The sequence below is a fragment of the Beta vulgaris genome, chromosome 4, assembly GCF_026745355.1.
Source record: "Beta vulgaris subsp. vulgaris cultivar EL10 chromosome 4, EL10.2, whole genome shotgun sequence".
NCBI lineage: Eukaryota > Viridiplantae > Streptophyta > Magnoliopsida > Caryophyllales > Amaranthaceae > Beta > Beta vulgaris.
This window is the reverse complement of record NC_079205.1, coordinates 912,160-925,360: the sequence shown is the minus strand read 5'-3', so window position 1 is coordinate 925,360 and position 13,201 is coordinate 912,160. Positions and strand designations below refer to the sequence as shown.

Genomic DNA, 13,201 nt, shown 5'->3' with positions numbered 1-13,201 from the left:
ATTCACTTTTCCTTGTATGCAAGTTTTACTAGTGGCGCATAGACGGTGGTTAGAACTTTCTGCCTCCATCATAGTATGTTAGGACTGTTTAGGATAAATATTGTATTTTATTTCCTGAAAGACTAAGAAGCAACCTACCGTGTTTCGGTTGTCTGTAGAGGCAGGATATCGTTTTATGGCTGCTATAGTTTGTGAATTAAAGTGGTTGAAGCAGCTACTAGGTGATCTTGGAGTGCAGCATCCTGCGGGAATGCGATTATATTGTGATAGTTAAACTGCGTTATATATTGTCAAGAATCCGGTGTTTCATGAACGTACTAAACACATTAAGGCTGATTGTCATTTTGTTCGTGATGCTGTGACTGAAGATCTTGTGAGTCTGTCATATGTTCCTACTAAGTTACCAAGGCACTTGGTGGGACTCAATTTGAAATTTTTGTTGTCCAAATTGGGCGGTGATTTGCACGCTCCGACTTGAGGGAGGGTGTTAGGAATGTTTAGGATAAATATTGACTCTATTTAAGATAGATATTAGGAATAGGTTTGTTATTCTAATAGGACTCTAGACTCATGATGTATAAATATATGTGATTAATGAATGAGAAGGATGACGAGAATTGAACAGTAAGTCTGCAAAGAAGTTTAAAAATCCATTGATACATATAAAACCTTTTTCCATCCCCTTTCCATATGTGTATTTTTCATATCCCTTCTTGATAAATTTGAATTGATGTACACTAATGATTATATAAAATCTGTTTTCCAGGTTGTATCAACTGACTTATGATCATAAAACTGGTTTCATTTATGACCGGAGTAATTTAAGCAAAGTTCGTAACTCTGGAAACCCTTTTTATTCTGTTGGAATTTATGTATCTTTGGAGCATTCTTGTTCTCCTACGGGTCATTTCTGTTTAGATTTAGATTTAGATTTATCTAGAGTTGGAATGCTTCAAGAACATGAGCTCATTGATTTCTATACCCTCCAGTGTCTCCCTGTTATTCCAGATGACTTCTTCAATTGTTGTGTGCTCAAGTTAGAATAATTCAGGTCTAGTTGGAGTACGTGATTGGGGAATTGTGGGAAAATGAAAGACGTGCATGCAAATGCTACCAAATGCGTCTCTCAACAACATAATTAATCACGAAAGTTTTCAGAATAATATTCAAATCTTGAACAAGCTAGTTTTTTGTTATTATGAATTGACACACTAATAGTAGTGCTAAACTTTGGAAAATAAGGCTACACTCATGCATATTGCTGACTTTTTAGATTATTTTTTATGTTTTGATGCTCTTCACCGCCTAACAAATTGTTGGTCAAAAAAAACCAATCAACACTGATTCCATTTTGCTAGCCAACTTGATAAACCAAAAGGGCTTTTCTACTGAGAACATATAGTATCCCCAAGCCAACCCAACTAGCACACCACTGCCAAACCCCATAACTACGATTTCCCACATCGACAAAGTTCGTTCATCATCATTTTTAGGAACATCTTGATTATTAGTGGTGCTATTTGTGCTTCTTTCTCCGCATTCAGGTAATGGTTTTCCACACAATCCGAGATTCCCCTTGTATGAATTATCTGAGAATGTATTGAAGTTGTTACCAATAGGTATAGGCCCCTCCAATAGATTGTTCGAAACATTGAAGCTCCCAAGAAATGTTAAACTAACTAATTGTTGAGGGATACGACCAGTAAGTCTGTTTGATGAAAGGTCCAAATCATCAAGCAAAGACAGTTTCGCAATTGATGGAGGAATGTTCCCGGTTAAGACATTATGCGATAGATTAAGGTTATGAAGCGAGCGTAATCCCCCTATAACATCTGGAATTCGTCCTGTAAAGTTGTTGTTGGACATATCAAAGATCGACATCGTCAGAATAAGCTTTTCATATTTTTGTTGTAAACCATTGAATGTCAAAACCATTGAGTACGGACTTTCACCGTACTCGGTTCCCATGTACTGTGGACTCCCAACACCAGACTCGACCATATTGTACATGGCTGCAAAGTTTTTGATATATCTTGCTGGCAACTTGCCACAAAACTTATTGTTAGAGAGGTCGATGATCTGTAGCATTGGAAATGGGTGCTTAACCTTTGATGAGCTAGTTATAGGACCATAGAAGTCATTATAACGCACACTGAAAACCTGGAGATATGGGAGGTTGTCTAGCCATGAAGGAAATTTATCCTTTAGCATATTATTCCCGAGATTTAGGAATTTCAGCCATCGGCAGTTGGACAATGACTTAGGTAGAACTCCTTCTAGTTGATTGTCACTAAGATCTAGATACGACAATGAATCACATGATTTTGAGAATTTTGCGGGTATGGTACCCTTTAGTTTGTTTGATTGGAGAAATAATGTATCAAGCCTGGTATTTCCAACACAACGAGGGATTTCACCAGTCAAAGCATTGTTTGATAGTTTAAGTATTCTAATGTTTTCCAAATTGCAAATGGATTTGTTTCCTGTGTCAAATAATTTTTCGTTAGATTGTTAAATTAGAAGATATTGAGATATGAAATTTTTTGACAAGAAATAATAGCACGAAGCTTCTATCAAACAACGTACTCCAATGCTCATAGATTTTTTTGGTGTATTAGTTGTAATTTATTGTTAGTTAAAATGTGAAAACACAACATGATTAAGTAACGTATGTATGGCAAACAATAGAAAGACAGTGACAAAAAAGTGATACGTAGATTGTAGCGCATAAAAATTTGAATGGTATGTTGCATATATAGTTTCTTTTAACCAAAAATATATTTTATATACCACTTTAATCTCATACTTTTCAATTCATAACTTTGACCATATACTCCCTTCGTTCCAAAATATAGTTCCCAATTCCATTTTGGGTATCTCAAAATATAGTTCCCATTTTCATATTTAGTTCAACATTATTCCGTAATTTGTCTAGAAAAACCGTGTCCAATCATTTATTTGCTTCTTGAATTTTATTTTTTCCTTTGTTTATTAAACCAAAATGTTACAATTAATGCTCTTTCACCAATTATTCTCCATTCTCTCTCTTAAAATCATCTTTTCGCATACAATATTTATTAAAATAAACAAAAAATTTACTATTTGTCTTAGATTCCACTTGCATAAATTACCGTGAAAAAAGGAAAATGAAAACTATATTTTGGGACGGAGGGAGTAATTATTATACCTTTTCCATATCATATTAATTGTAATAATATACCTTTATGCAGAGTCTTAGGATGAGAATAAAAAGCGGGACATGATTTTTATCATATTAGTGTTAAAGTTAATTTAATTGAAGATATTTTTATATTTTGATTAATCATGTGGGTTCTTTTATGGGGTGTGTCATATATATGTAGATGGGGTTATAGAGCAAGAAAGAAAAGGTAAATAGATAAATTGAAAGTGTTGCTATTAATATGAGGAAAAGGGTATAAAAAGTGTTGTGATAGATACAAAGAAGAGGAATATATAAGTTTGTTAAAATAAGAAAAGTATACATTTTGGTTATGTATAGTAATATTCATATATTGATATATTACAAAAATACTATTGTCAAGTTGGATATCTCCATAATGCAAAACTTCCACACATTTACTATTTCACACAATTAATATTATTAACAACAAATTAGTTAGATTTGTACATTATTTTGCACATACAAAAATAATTCATATTGTTTTTAGCAAGATTCTTTTATATAATTACATTTACTTTTTTCGGGGGATATATTTCAATTAATAATGCAAAGTGAGAATAGACCAACTGAAAGAAAAAAAAAAAAGAGCGAATATTTTTCAAAAGTAGCAAGTTTAATATACTTTCTTACCTGTAATCTCATTGGGTATCAAACCAGAGAACTGATTTTGGCTGAGATCGAGGGTCCATAGCTGCTTACACCAGCTAATTTCTTGAGGGATACTTCCGGTGAAGGTGTTCTTATAAAGCATCAAGGACTGAAGATTAGAACAGTTTCCAATAGTCGCAGGTAACTTCCCTGATAACTTATTTTTAGAGAGGTCAATGCTCGCAAGATTAACACAATCACCAAATTTCTCATCGAGACCTCCACTAAAAAGATTGTCATTAAGTAAAACCTTAGAAATGTTTGGGAGGCCAAACAAGCCCTTAGGAATCGATCCGTTTAAGAAATTATGTCCCATGTTCACTTGTTCAAGTGACTTGCAACTTCCCAAACTTTTAGGAATTGGCCCAACCAACAAATTATCGTATACAAACAAATATTGGAGTTTGTCTCCTTTACAAAGACTTACCGGCAAACTCCCACTAACATTGTTTTGACTTACATCTAGATATTGCAACTTCCCGTTTGTACCCAACTTTTGTGGGATACTCCCTGTGAAGTTATTCGACCCTAATGAAAGTGATTCCAACTCCGTAAAATCTCCAATATAATCAGGTATATTCCCATATAATTTGTTTCTACTAAGATCGATATTGATTAAGTTTTGAAGAAGAGAATAAGATTGTGGGATCTCACCAAATAGTATATTACTAGAAAAATTCATATTTTTTAAGCTATGTAATGAACCCAACTCAAATGGAAGACCCCCAGAAAGAATGTTCTCACCAAGATATAATGTTTGAAGCTTCTTAAGTTTCCCAAACTCCGGTGGAATCTCACCGTAAAAAAAGTTATTCCCAAGGTTAAGGTAGCTGAGCTCCGACATCTCAACGACCGATAAGGGAAGAGTGCCATTTAGATTGTTGTTGGAAACGTCGAGATAGTGGAGTTGGGTGAGGAGAGAGAGAGAAGAGGGGAATGGACCTGTGAAATTGTTGAATGAAGCGTCGAGATAGCGGAGTTGGGTGAGGAGAGAGAGAGAAGATGGGATTGGACCTGGGAAACCATTGCTGGAAACGTCGAGATAGTGGAGTTGGGTGAGGAGAGAGAGAAAAGAAGGAAGTGGGTCAGAAAAATAGTTATTTTTAATAGTGAGGTTTTGGAGGTTGGTGAGGAAGCCTATATCAGGGGAGAGAATTCCTTCGAGTAATAAGTTGGTGAAGTTAAGAGAAATGACAGAAGAAGAAGAAGAGGAGGAGGAGCAAGTGATGTATGACCAACTGCAGTGGTGTGTTGTGTTTTTCCATGAGGAGAGAGAGTTTAACATGCTGTCATCTAAGGAAGATTTGATGCTTAGTAAAGCTTGGCGTTCTGTTAGTGTTCTGCCATCGATGAAGTAGAGGTGATGGAGGACAAAGAAAAGGAGGACAAAGAAATGGATGGTTTTCATTTTTGTTTTTGTGTGTCGTGTATCGTGTGTTTGTTTTTTCCTAATAATAAATAGAGCTCTTGGGTTTGCATGACCATAAATACTTGTGAAATTTCACTATTTTTATGATGTAATTCAAGGATGGAAATGGGGATGGATGATGCATCACCTGCTTAATCTGGTATTTTAAATGGATGAAAATTCGAATTTAAATGGATGGGAAGTGGGTGGTGGGTGAGAATTTTTTCATCAGTCACCCAATCCATCACCCGTCTAACATCCAACTCATTACCCAATATTAAATTTTACGTATAAATTACTTATATTTTATGTTTTTGATAAAATTATTTTATATTATGTCACTAATTTCTTTTAAAAATATACTAAATATCATCACTCGTTTAGCACCTGACCAACCCGTTTCACCCGATGGATGACGGATGGATGGATGCGGGTGGAGTAAACAATTGCGGGTGGTGGATGCGGGTGATGTTCCACCCGCCCCGAATGCGATCCATTTCCATCGCTAGATGTAATTTCTCTGTCCCAATTTAGTTGCTACATTAGCTTCATCACAGTTTACAAGATGCAATTTCAAACACCAATATCTTGAGTTACATATATGAAAAAATTATAAAAATTATATATTTGGAAAATACAAATTGGGATAAATCAAACAAGATCCAACATGACTATGTTTTTTCTTATGTAGATGGAGTAAAAGATAGTCAAAGTTATAATATGAATAGTGCCTTCGATCAAAATGTAGCAACTAAATTGGAACGGAGGGAGCAATGATTAATGAACCTTCCAACACGTTCACTCTAGCTAAGAAGACTTGAAGGTTGACTTGGATAAAAAGTGTAATACGCCGTATGCGCCAAGTCTTTTGCTAGAATGCTAGTCTTTGCGTCAATAGTCTCAATACTCAATTTCAACTCAACTAAGTGTTGTCTGTTGAGTTGTGTACTTGTGTCCCATCACCCCGTGTTCATCTTTTATCTTTCTTTTTTCACTATAACTCTAGGATTAGTTAGAGCAACGTAATTAATGATCTTAAAATAATGGTCTTTGTTATATAATAATTTAATGGTGCTCTTATTGAAATAAAGATTATAATGGATCTTGGGACTATTTCTAGGGTATATGTTACACAATAATCTAATTTTATTTACTAAAAACTTGGACTTAATTTGTTATGCATATTTATATATCGAGAAAAAAAGCTATAGTATAACTTGTCACTTTCATATATACGTGTTATTACTTAATTTCAAGTGTAATGAGTATGATCACAGAATAAAGGAATGTCCCTTATGGCATGATGAGAAGTCTAAAGAAAGAAGGTAGCAATTCAAGAAAGAATTTGAAAAAGCTATGATAGCTGTCGTTTGGGGAGATTCGGATTCTGATGAAGAACAGTCAGAGGCACAGTGTCAGGGTCGTCTTAAACTATTTGGGGGCCCTGTGCTATTTATAAAATCATATTTAACAGCTTTGAGATATTTGCATCTTTTTTTTCATAATCAAGCAACCTTTATTTTTTTAATACTCCTTATTTTATAATTAGACAATCAAAGAAGTTTAGATGTTTTACATATTGGGAAATAAATAATGAACCAAACAAAGTTTAGTCTAGTGGTAAAGGTTTGACCTCATGAGATCAAATCTCACTAGGGGCTTTTTGCGGGTAAGATTTCCCTTAAATAAAAAAAATATTGGAAAACAATGAAAAAAAAAATCATATACAAAATTTACAGTTTTCTATAGACTTGTAATAAAGGTGTAGAATGTAGATGACTTATGGTTTTATTTGAATGGAATTTTCATTTCATATGGTTATGATTACATGAATAATAAGGTGAAATGATTGAAAAACGGCAATAGACCTAGTTTTTTGAAAAATAAAAGTTTAGAAGGGTGGAAAATATTGATAGCCAAGTTTCCAAAAAATAAATTGGAGAGAGAAAATTAGAATGGCCATGAAAAAAAAAGTTTAGCAGGGTGAAAAATATTAATAACCAAGTTTCCAAAAAATAAATTGGAGAGAGAAAATTAGAATGGCCATGAAAAAAATATATAAAATATAAAAGAAAAGGAGGTTTTTCCAACAGAATATAGAAGAGATTTAGAAGCAGGATAAAAAATAGAGGTTGAACTCAACTAAAAATGCAGAAGAAAAATGCACACCACAGGAGTTCGAACACGCGACCTAGAGGTCTACAACATAGGAGATTTTTACCACTGCTCCAAGCATTCAATATGTAATTATTGCTACGTCCCTTTGCTTTTTGTCTTCGTTTGGGCCCCCTCTGATGTATTGGGCCCTGTGCTGAGGGCCAGCTTGCACAGGCTCTTAACCGACCTTGCACAGTGCCATCAATAAAAATTATGTCTGAATGTTGTACGGAAATCACATAGAAGGGCATAGTGCCAAGACGACTCGAGCTTGTGTTTAATGGCGAAAAGTTCGAACTCCGAAGATGAAACTGATCGAAGACAGTGAGGTAAGTCTTCTTTCTCTAAAAGCTTCAATACATCTTCTATCAAAAAACCAACTTGTTACTTTGCTTGAAAATGTAATTGATGATTGTCAAGAAATGAATGATGATTTTTCAATCATGAAAAAAGAAGTGAAAATTTTAACTAAGCAAAAGATTGGGTTGGAACTTGAATATGAAGATCTGTTAAAAGACCATAAAATACTGATGAAAAAGAATGATGAAGTCGAAAAAAATGTTGAAGAGAAAGATGTTGAGTTAAACGCACTAAGATATGAAAAATCTCTCGCTAAAGAAATTGTTAACCACACAGTGCCATACACTGTGTTAGAAGCTGAAAATTTGAGTCTTGAAAAACAAATTGAATCGCTAAATCATGAATTAATCAAGTTAAAAGAATCAAGACAAAGATCCAGAACTATTCCATTCATGCTACCTCATGATCCTAAGTTAAGTGACGAACTTGATAAAGTGAAAAGAGAATTAGAAATTTCGAGAAAAAGAAAAGGAACGTTTCGGAAGAAAATATGACCAGGTCCGTTGAAGTCCAAAAATGTCCGAAAAACAGCCAAAAGTGAAGGTTATAATACACGTTTTCGGACTTTCTCGGGGACCGTGCTCCGAGCGCCATGGGATGACTCCTAGGGGCATGGCAAATCATTAGAAAGGAGTCATGTGTCATAAAACGAATACATGGATGCCTTTATGTTAATTTCGAGGCAATTTTGGGTTTCACGAGAAATGAACAAATGGGGTGTTTAAAGGCTTTTCGAGGCAACAATAATGGTGCCAAGCACCGGCGCAACGTCACAAGTCACTTGGGCTTTCCAAGCCACGTTTCGGGAGAAAATATGGTCAGACCCGGAGAATTCCAAAAATGTCCTAAAAACAACCAAAATTGAAGGTTATAATACACGCTTTCGGACTTTCCCGGAACCAAGTTACGAACACCACGAGATACCTCCTAGGGACATGGGAGGTCATTGGAAAGGAGTCATGTGACTTGGAACAAATATGTGAATGTCTTACGTTCATTGCGAGGTAATTTTGGGTTTCATGAGAAATGAAGAAATGAGGTCTTCAGAGGATTTTCGAGGCAGCACAAATGGTGCCAAGCACCCGCAAAACGTCACAAGTCACGTCGACTTTCCTATGAATGTTTCGGGAGAAAAAATGGTCAGGCCCGGAGAAGTCCAAAAATGTCCTAAAAACAGCTAAAATTGAACGTCATATAAGTAGTAAAAACTGAAGGTGACCCAATCCGATTAAAATTTAGCCGAACTAATACTACCGCCATTCTTTTTCTATTACAACAATGCGTTTGGACACAATTTTTAAGGATTTGGAACAAATGACTAGTTTAGCATAAAAATAACTCTTTAATTAACTAGAGTAGGAGAGAAATCGTCCTTAGAAGATAAAAACAATTTTATAAGACAAAATGAGTAATTAATGATGGTTTTAATAAGATAAAGTAAGGGAAATATTGTCAATTAAAGTTGCTTTTTATACCAAAATTGAAATTGTTGCAATAAATATGAAACTACCCAACATAGTAATTATTGTCATATATAAAGAACGGAGAAAGTATATTGTAACCGTGTCTCATGTACGAATATATAATATGTAAACTTCTATATATTGTAGGAGCTTTAGTGCTTTACCACTGAATACTATCATACATGCATCATCTATTCTAAAATAAGTAATAAGATATTGATGGAGACTGTGGAATTAAAGAAAGCAAAGAGATAGAAACAAAAAAAAAATTGTGAAGATACCGTCTAATTTTAATTTAAAATTAGGCATTTGTTTTTGGTAAGATGAAGGGGACTCACTTAAGGGGGAAGGGGGGATATGGGACATTATTCAAATGAGTCCTATGAGGTTTGATCCCTATACCTCAGGGATAACATATGGGAAGCGATACGCCACTACTCCACCACCTCAACCTCAATTACGCAACTATGCAAGTTCAATATTAAGAAGAGAACATACCACTTTTTTAATACATTGAATAGTTTAAGCTACGTCGATTAACAAAAGTAAAATTAACTTGCAACAAGATTTGAACCCGTGAACTCTTGCTATTATAACATGACACAATTACCATTTCAACCAACTTTTAATCATATTTTAAGTGTCTACATTATTATATTTGTATCTTTTAAAAGTTGAGTTTTTCTTAATATATATATTAGTGGGAACGGAAAAAAATGCATATCAAGTTCGGAAACACAAACGCTAGTTGTTTCTGCTAAGAAATTGAGGGTGATCACAAGTGTTGATGTGTGCTGAGAAACTTGATATGGCCCCAAGAAGGTACGTCTGAGCTCCGTTATCCGTACATCGGAATCCTGCAAAAGGTAAGGTTAGCCTACCCCGGGGGTGGTCCCGGGATCGCCCCTCCGACGCTCAAGTCAGTAAATGATTGAGGTAGAGAGAGAAAGGGATCCATGTAGAGAGAGATGCTCTGGGTTTGGCAGCTTAGAATCGCTTACCTTGGCCTGGTGAGACAACCCCTATTTGTAGAGGAGAGGAACCCCAATAAATGAGGGTATTTTGGTCACCTCCAGCTGGTGGAGGGATGGCTTCCCTAGATGTAGGGGCAGTTTAGTAACTTTGCCATAGGTGGGCTGGTCCAAGAAATGGGCCCAAACAATTAGCCCCACGCCAAGTGATCGGAGTGGAAATCACCATTTTTAGTGCGGTTGATTGGCGGAATAAGCTGATTGCACTTTTGCCGATATTGAGCGGGACCCAAGAATCTTCTGGCGCTAGGATTAACCAAGCACGGGGGTCTCGCTGATGGTCTTATGCGGATCAGCCGAGCAGGTGCTAGGTGGCCGAGCTGGCCGACCGAGTGCCATGCTGGCCGACCGGGTCTTGCGCGAATCAGCCGAGTTGGCCGACCGGGTGCTAGTCTGGCCGAGCTTCTTGGCTGAACTGATCAACCCCCTTGGCCGACCAGGTGCCTTGGTTGAGAGGGCCGACCAGGTGCCTTGGTGAAGGGGTACTCGACGCTGGCCGAGGCCGAGTACGTTGAGCCGAGCCGAGCGGAGTTACTTTCATGGCCGAGCAGGCTATTCGAGCCTTGCTGGCCGACCGCGGACTTTTGAGGTTGGCGACCGAGCTACTGCTGAAAGATGGACGACCGGGTCGAGTTGGTGCCCTGGCCGAGCCGGTGCGCTAATGCTGGCCGACCGAGTAGATTTGGACGCCACTCGGATGAGGGGCTAATGAGCTCCATGTTGTCCGAGTGGGTGCGAATGAAGTACTTAGCCTAAATTTGGCTAAGTATTGGCGTGACTCGTCAAAGAAGAGAGGGTCTCCTAGTGGCCGAGCGGGTCTCCAATAAGCCGAGCTGGTCGTACGCCACTCGAATGAGGAGCTAATGAGCCCCATGTTGTCCGAGTGGGTGTCAATGAAGTACTTAGCCTTAACTTGGCTAAGCATGAGAGCGACTCGTCAAAGGAGAGAGGGTCTCCTAGTGGCCGAGCGACTCGATTTGTTTGCCCTTAGCTAAATCCGCTAAGTGATATGGTACTCCTGGCCTAGCCGAGGAGGTACCGCGTGATATACGCTCGACTCGGGAGGCTAATGAGCCCCATGTTTGGCTGACGAGGTGAATTTGTTCGCACGCTCGACTCGGCAGGCTAATGAGCCCTATGTTTGGCCGAGGAGGTGCCTTCTAAGTCATCTAAGACTTAGGAGATTGGCTCAATCAAGGAGGGGAAGGCCTCCTTGGGCCGAGTTGAGTGAACGCGGCTCGGATGAGGGGTTAATGAGCCCCAAGCTTGTCCGAGCCGGTGCCGTCTCTCGCTAAGTCAAACTAGGACTTGGGAGAGTGACCCAACCAAGGAAGGAGGCTTCCTTGGGTCGAGTTGGGTGGACGCGGCTCAAATTAGGGGCCAATGAGCCCCATGCTTGTCCGAGCCGGTGCCGTCTCTCGCTAAGTCAATCTGGGACTTAGGAGATTGACCCAACCAAGGAAGGAGACCTCGCCTTGGGCTGAGTTGGGTGGACGCGGCTCGGATGAGGGGCCAATGAACCCCATGCTTGTCCGAGCCGGTGCCGTCTCTCGCCAAGTCAATCTGGGACTTGGGAGAGTGACCCAACCAAGGAACGCGGCTTCCTTGGGCCGAGTTAGGTGGACGCGGCTCAGATGCGGGGCCAATGAACCCCATGCTTGTCCGAGCCGGTGCCGTCTCTCGCCAAGTCAATTTGGGACTTGGGAGAGTGACCCAACCAAGGAAGGCGGCTTCCTTGGGCTGAGTTAGGTGGACGCGGCTCGGATGAGGGGCCAATGAACCCCATGCTTGTCCGAGCCGGTGCCGTCTCTCGCTATGTCATCCAAGACTTAGAAGAGTGACTCAACCAAGGAGGGGAAGGCCTCCTTGGGCCGAGCTGGGTGGACGCGGCTCGGATGAGGAGCTAATGAGCCCATGCTGGTCTGAGCCGGTGCCGATGAAATACTTAGCTTTGAATTTTGGCTAAGTACGAGCCCGACTCGTCAAAGGAGAGGGGGTCTCCTAGTGGCCGAGCGACCCGATTTATTTGCACTTAGCTATTTTTTCTAAGTGTTAGGGTACTCCTGGCATAGCCGAGGAGGTACCGCGAAATATACGCTCGACTCGGGGGGGCTAGTGAGCCCCATGTTTCCCAAGGAGATTGATTTGTTCGTACTTAGCTTTTTCTCGGCTAAGCTGGTTAGGACGCTCCTCTTATGACTAAGGAGGTGCCAATTAATGAGCTTCCCGACCCGGGAGGGCTTTGTTAGCGCCATGCTTCCCGAGGAGGTCTTCCGACGCTACTCAGATCTCGAGTAGGTTCAATAGTTGATACTTAGCCGTTTTTCGACTAAGTTAGTGGGACGCTCCTTTTCTGACTGAGGAGGTGCCCATGATGGAGATTCTCGACTCGGGGAAGCTAGGGAGATCCATGCTTCCCGAGGAGGTCTTCTGACGCTACTCAGATCTCGAGTAGGCTCAATTATTGATACTTAGCCGTTTTTTGGCTAAATTAGTCGGGGGAGGTTTCCCCGTTGGAGAAGTTTTTATTCAGGAGATGACGAACATCATCGCACCTCCATCAATTGTATTCAGTTGACCAGCTGAGGCGTTCAAGCAATTAGCCCCACGCTGGATGATCGGATAGGGTAGCATCATTCTTTCCCAAGGCGATCGTCCAGCGGAAACCGAGAGAGATCTATGTTCCTGGGGTACCCTGCTAGGCCTGAGAGGGGGGTGAGAAGCCCCAGTGAGAGTTAGGAAGCAACGCCCTCGAACTTTTGCAAAGTATAAGCTGCCCGAGCAGCTCCCTTGGCCGAGATTGTGCCTCGCTTCAAGTTATGCTCAATACAGGATGGCCGACCGGGTCCCTGTCCGAGCAGGTTTTAGTGAATTACTTAGCCTAAATTTGGCTTAAGTATAAGGGCGGCTCGACGAAGGAGAGAGGGTCTCC

At 39.5% G+C, this 13,201-nt stretch overlaps 2 protein-coding genes across 3 annotated transcripts in view; one reads left to right on the top strand and one right to left on the bottom strand.

Moving 5' to 3' along the window:
• LOC104891854 (glutaminyl-peptide cyclotransferase) overlaps positions 1–13,201 on the top strand; it is a 70,829-nt gene that overhangs the window by 46,637 nt on the left and 10,991 nt on the right. The window lies entirely within an intron of this gene.
• LOC104891970 (receptor-like protein 52) lies at positions 1,180–5,383 on the bottom strand. The gene is made up of 2 exons (XM_010677759.4): positions 3,833–5,383; positions 1,180–2,483 (listed from the first exon to the last, which is right to left on the bottom strand). Exons 1-2 carry the CDS (start codon positions 5,256–5,258, stop codon positions 1,321–1,323), a joined length of 2,589 nt encoding a protein of 862 aa, XP_010676061.2. The 5' UTR covers positions 5,259–5,383; the 3' UTR covers positions 1,180–1,320.

Bases quoted from the DNA above. Each gene is read 5' to 3' on its own strand.
- LOC104891970 (XM_010677759.4), bottom strand. From the start codon at position 5,258: ATGAAAACCATCCATTTCTTTGTCCTCCTTTTCTTTGTCCTCCATCAC. The intron at 2,484-3,832 runs GTAAGAAAGTAT...TATTTGACACAG, and splicing joins GATACCCAATGAGATTACAG to GAAACAAATCCATTTGCAAT.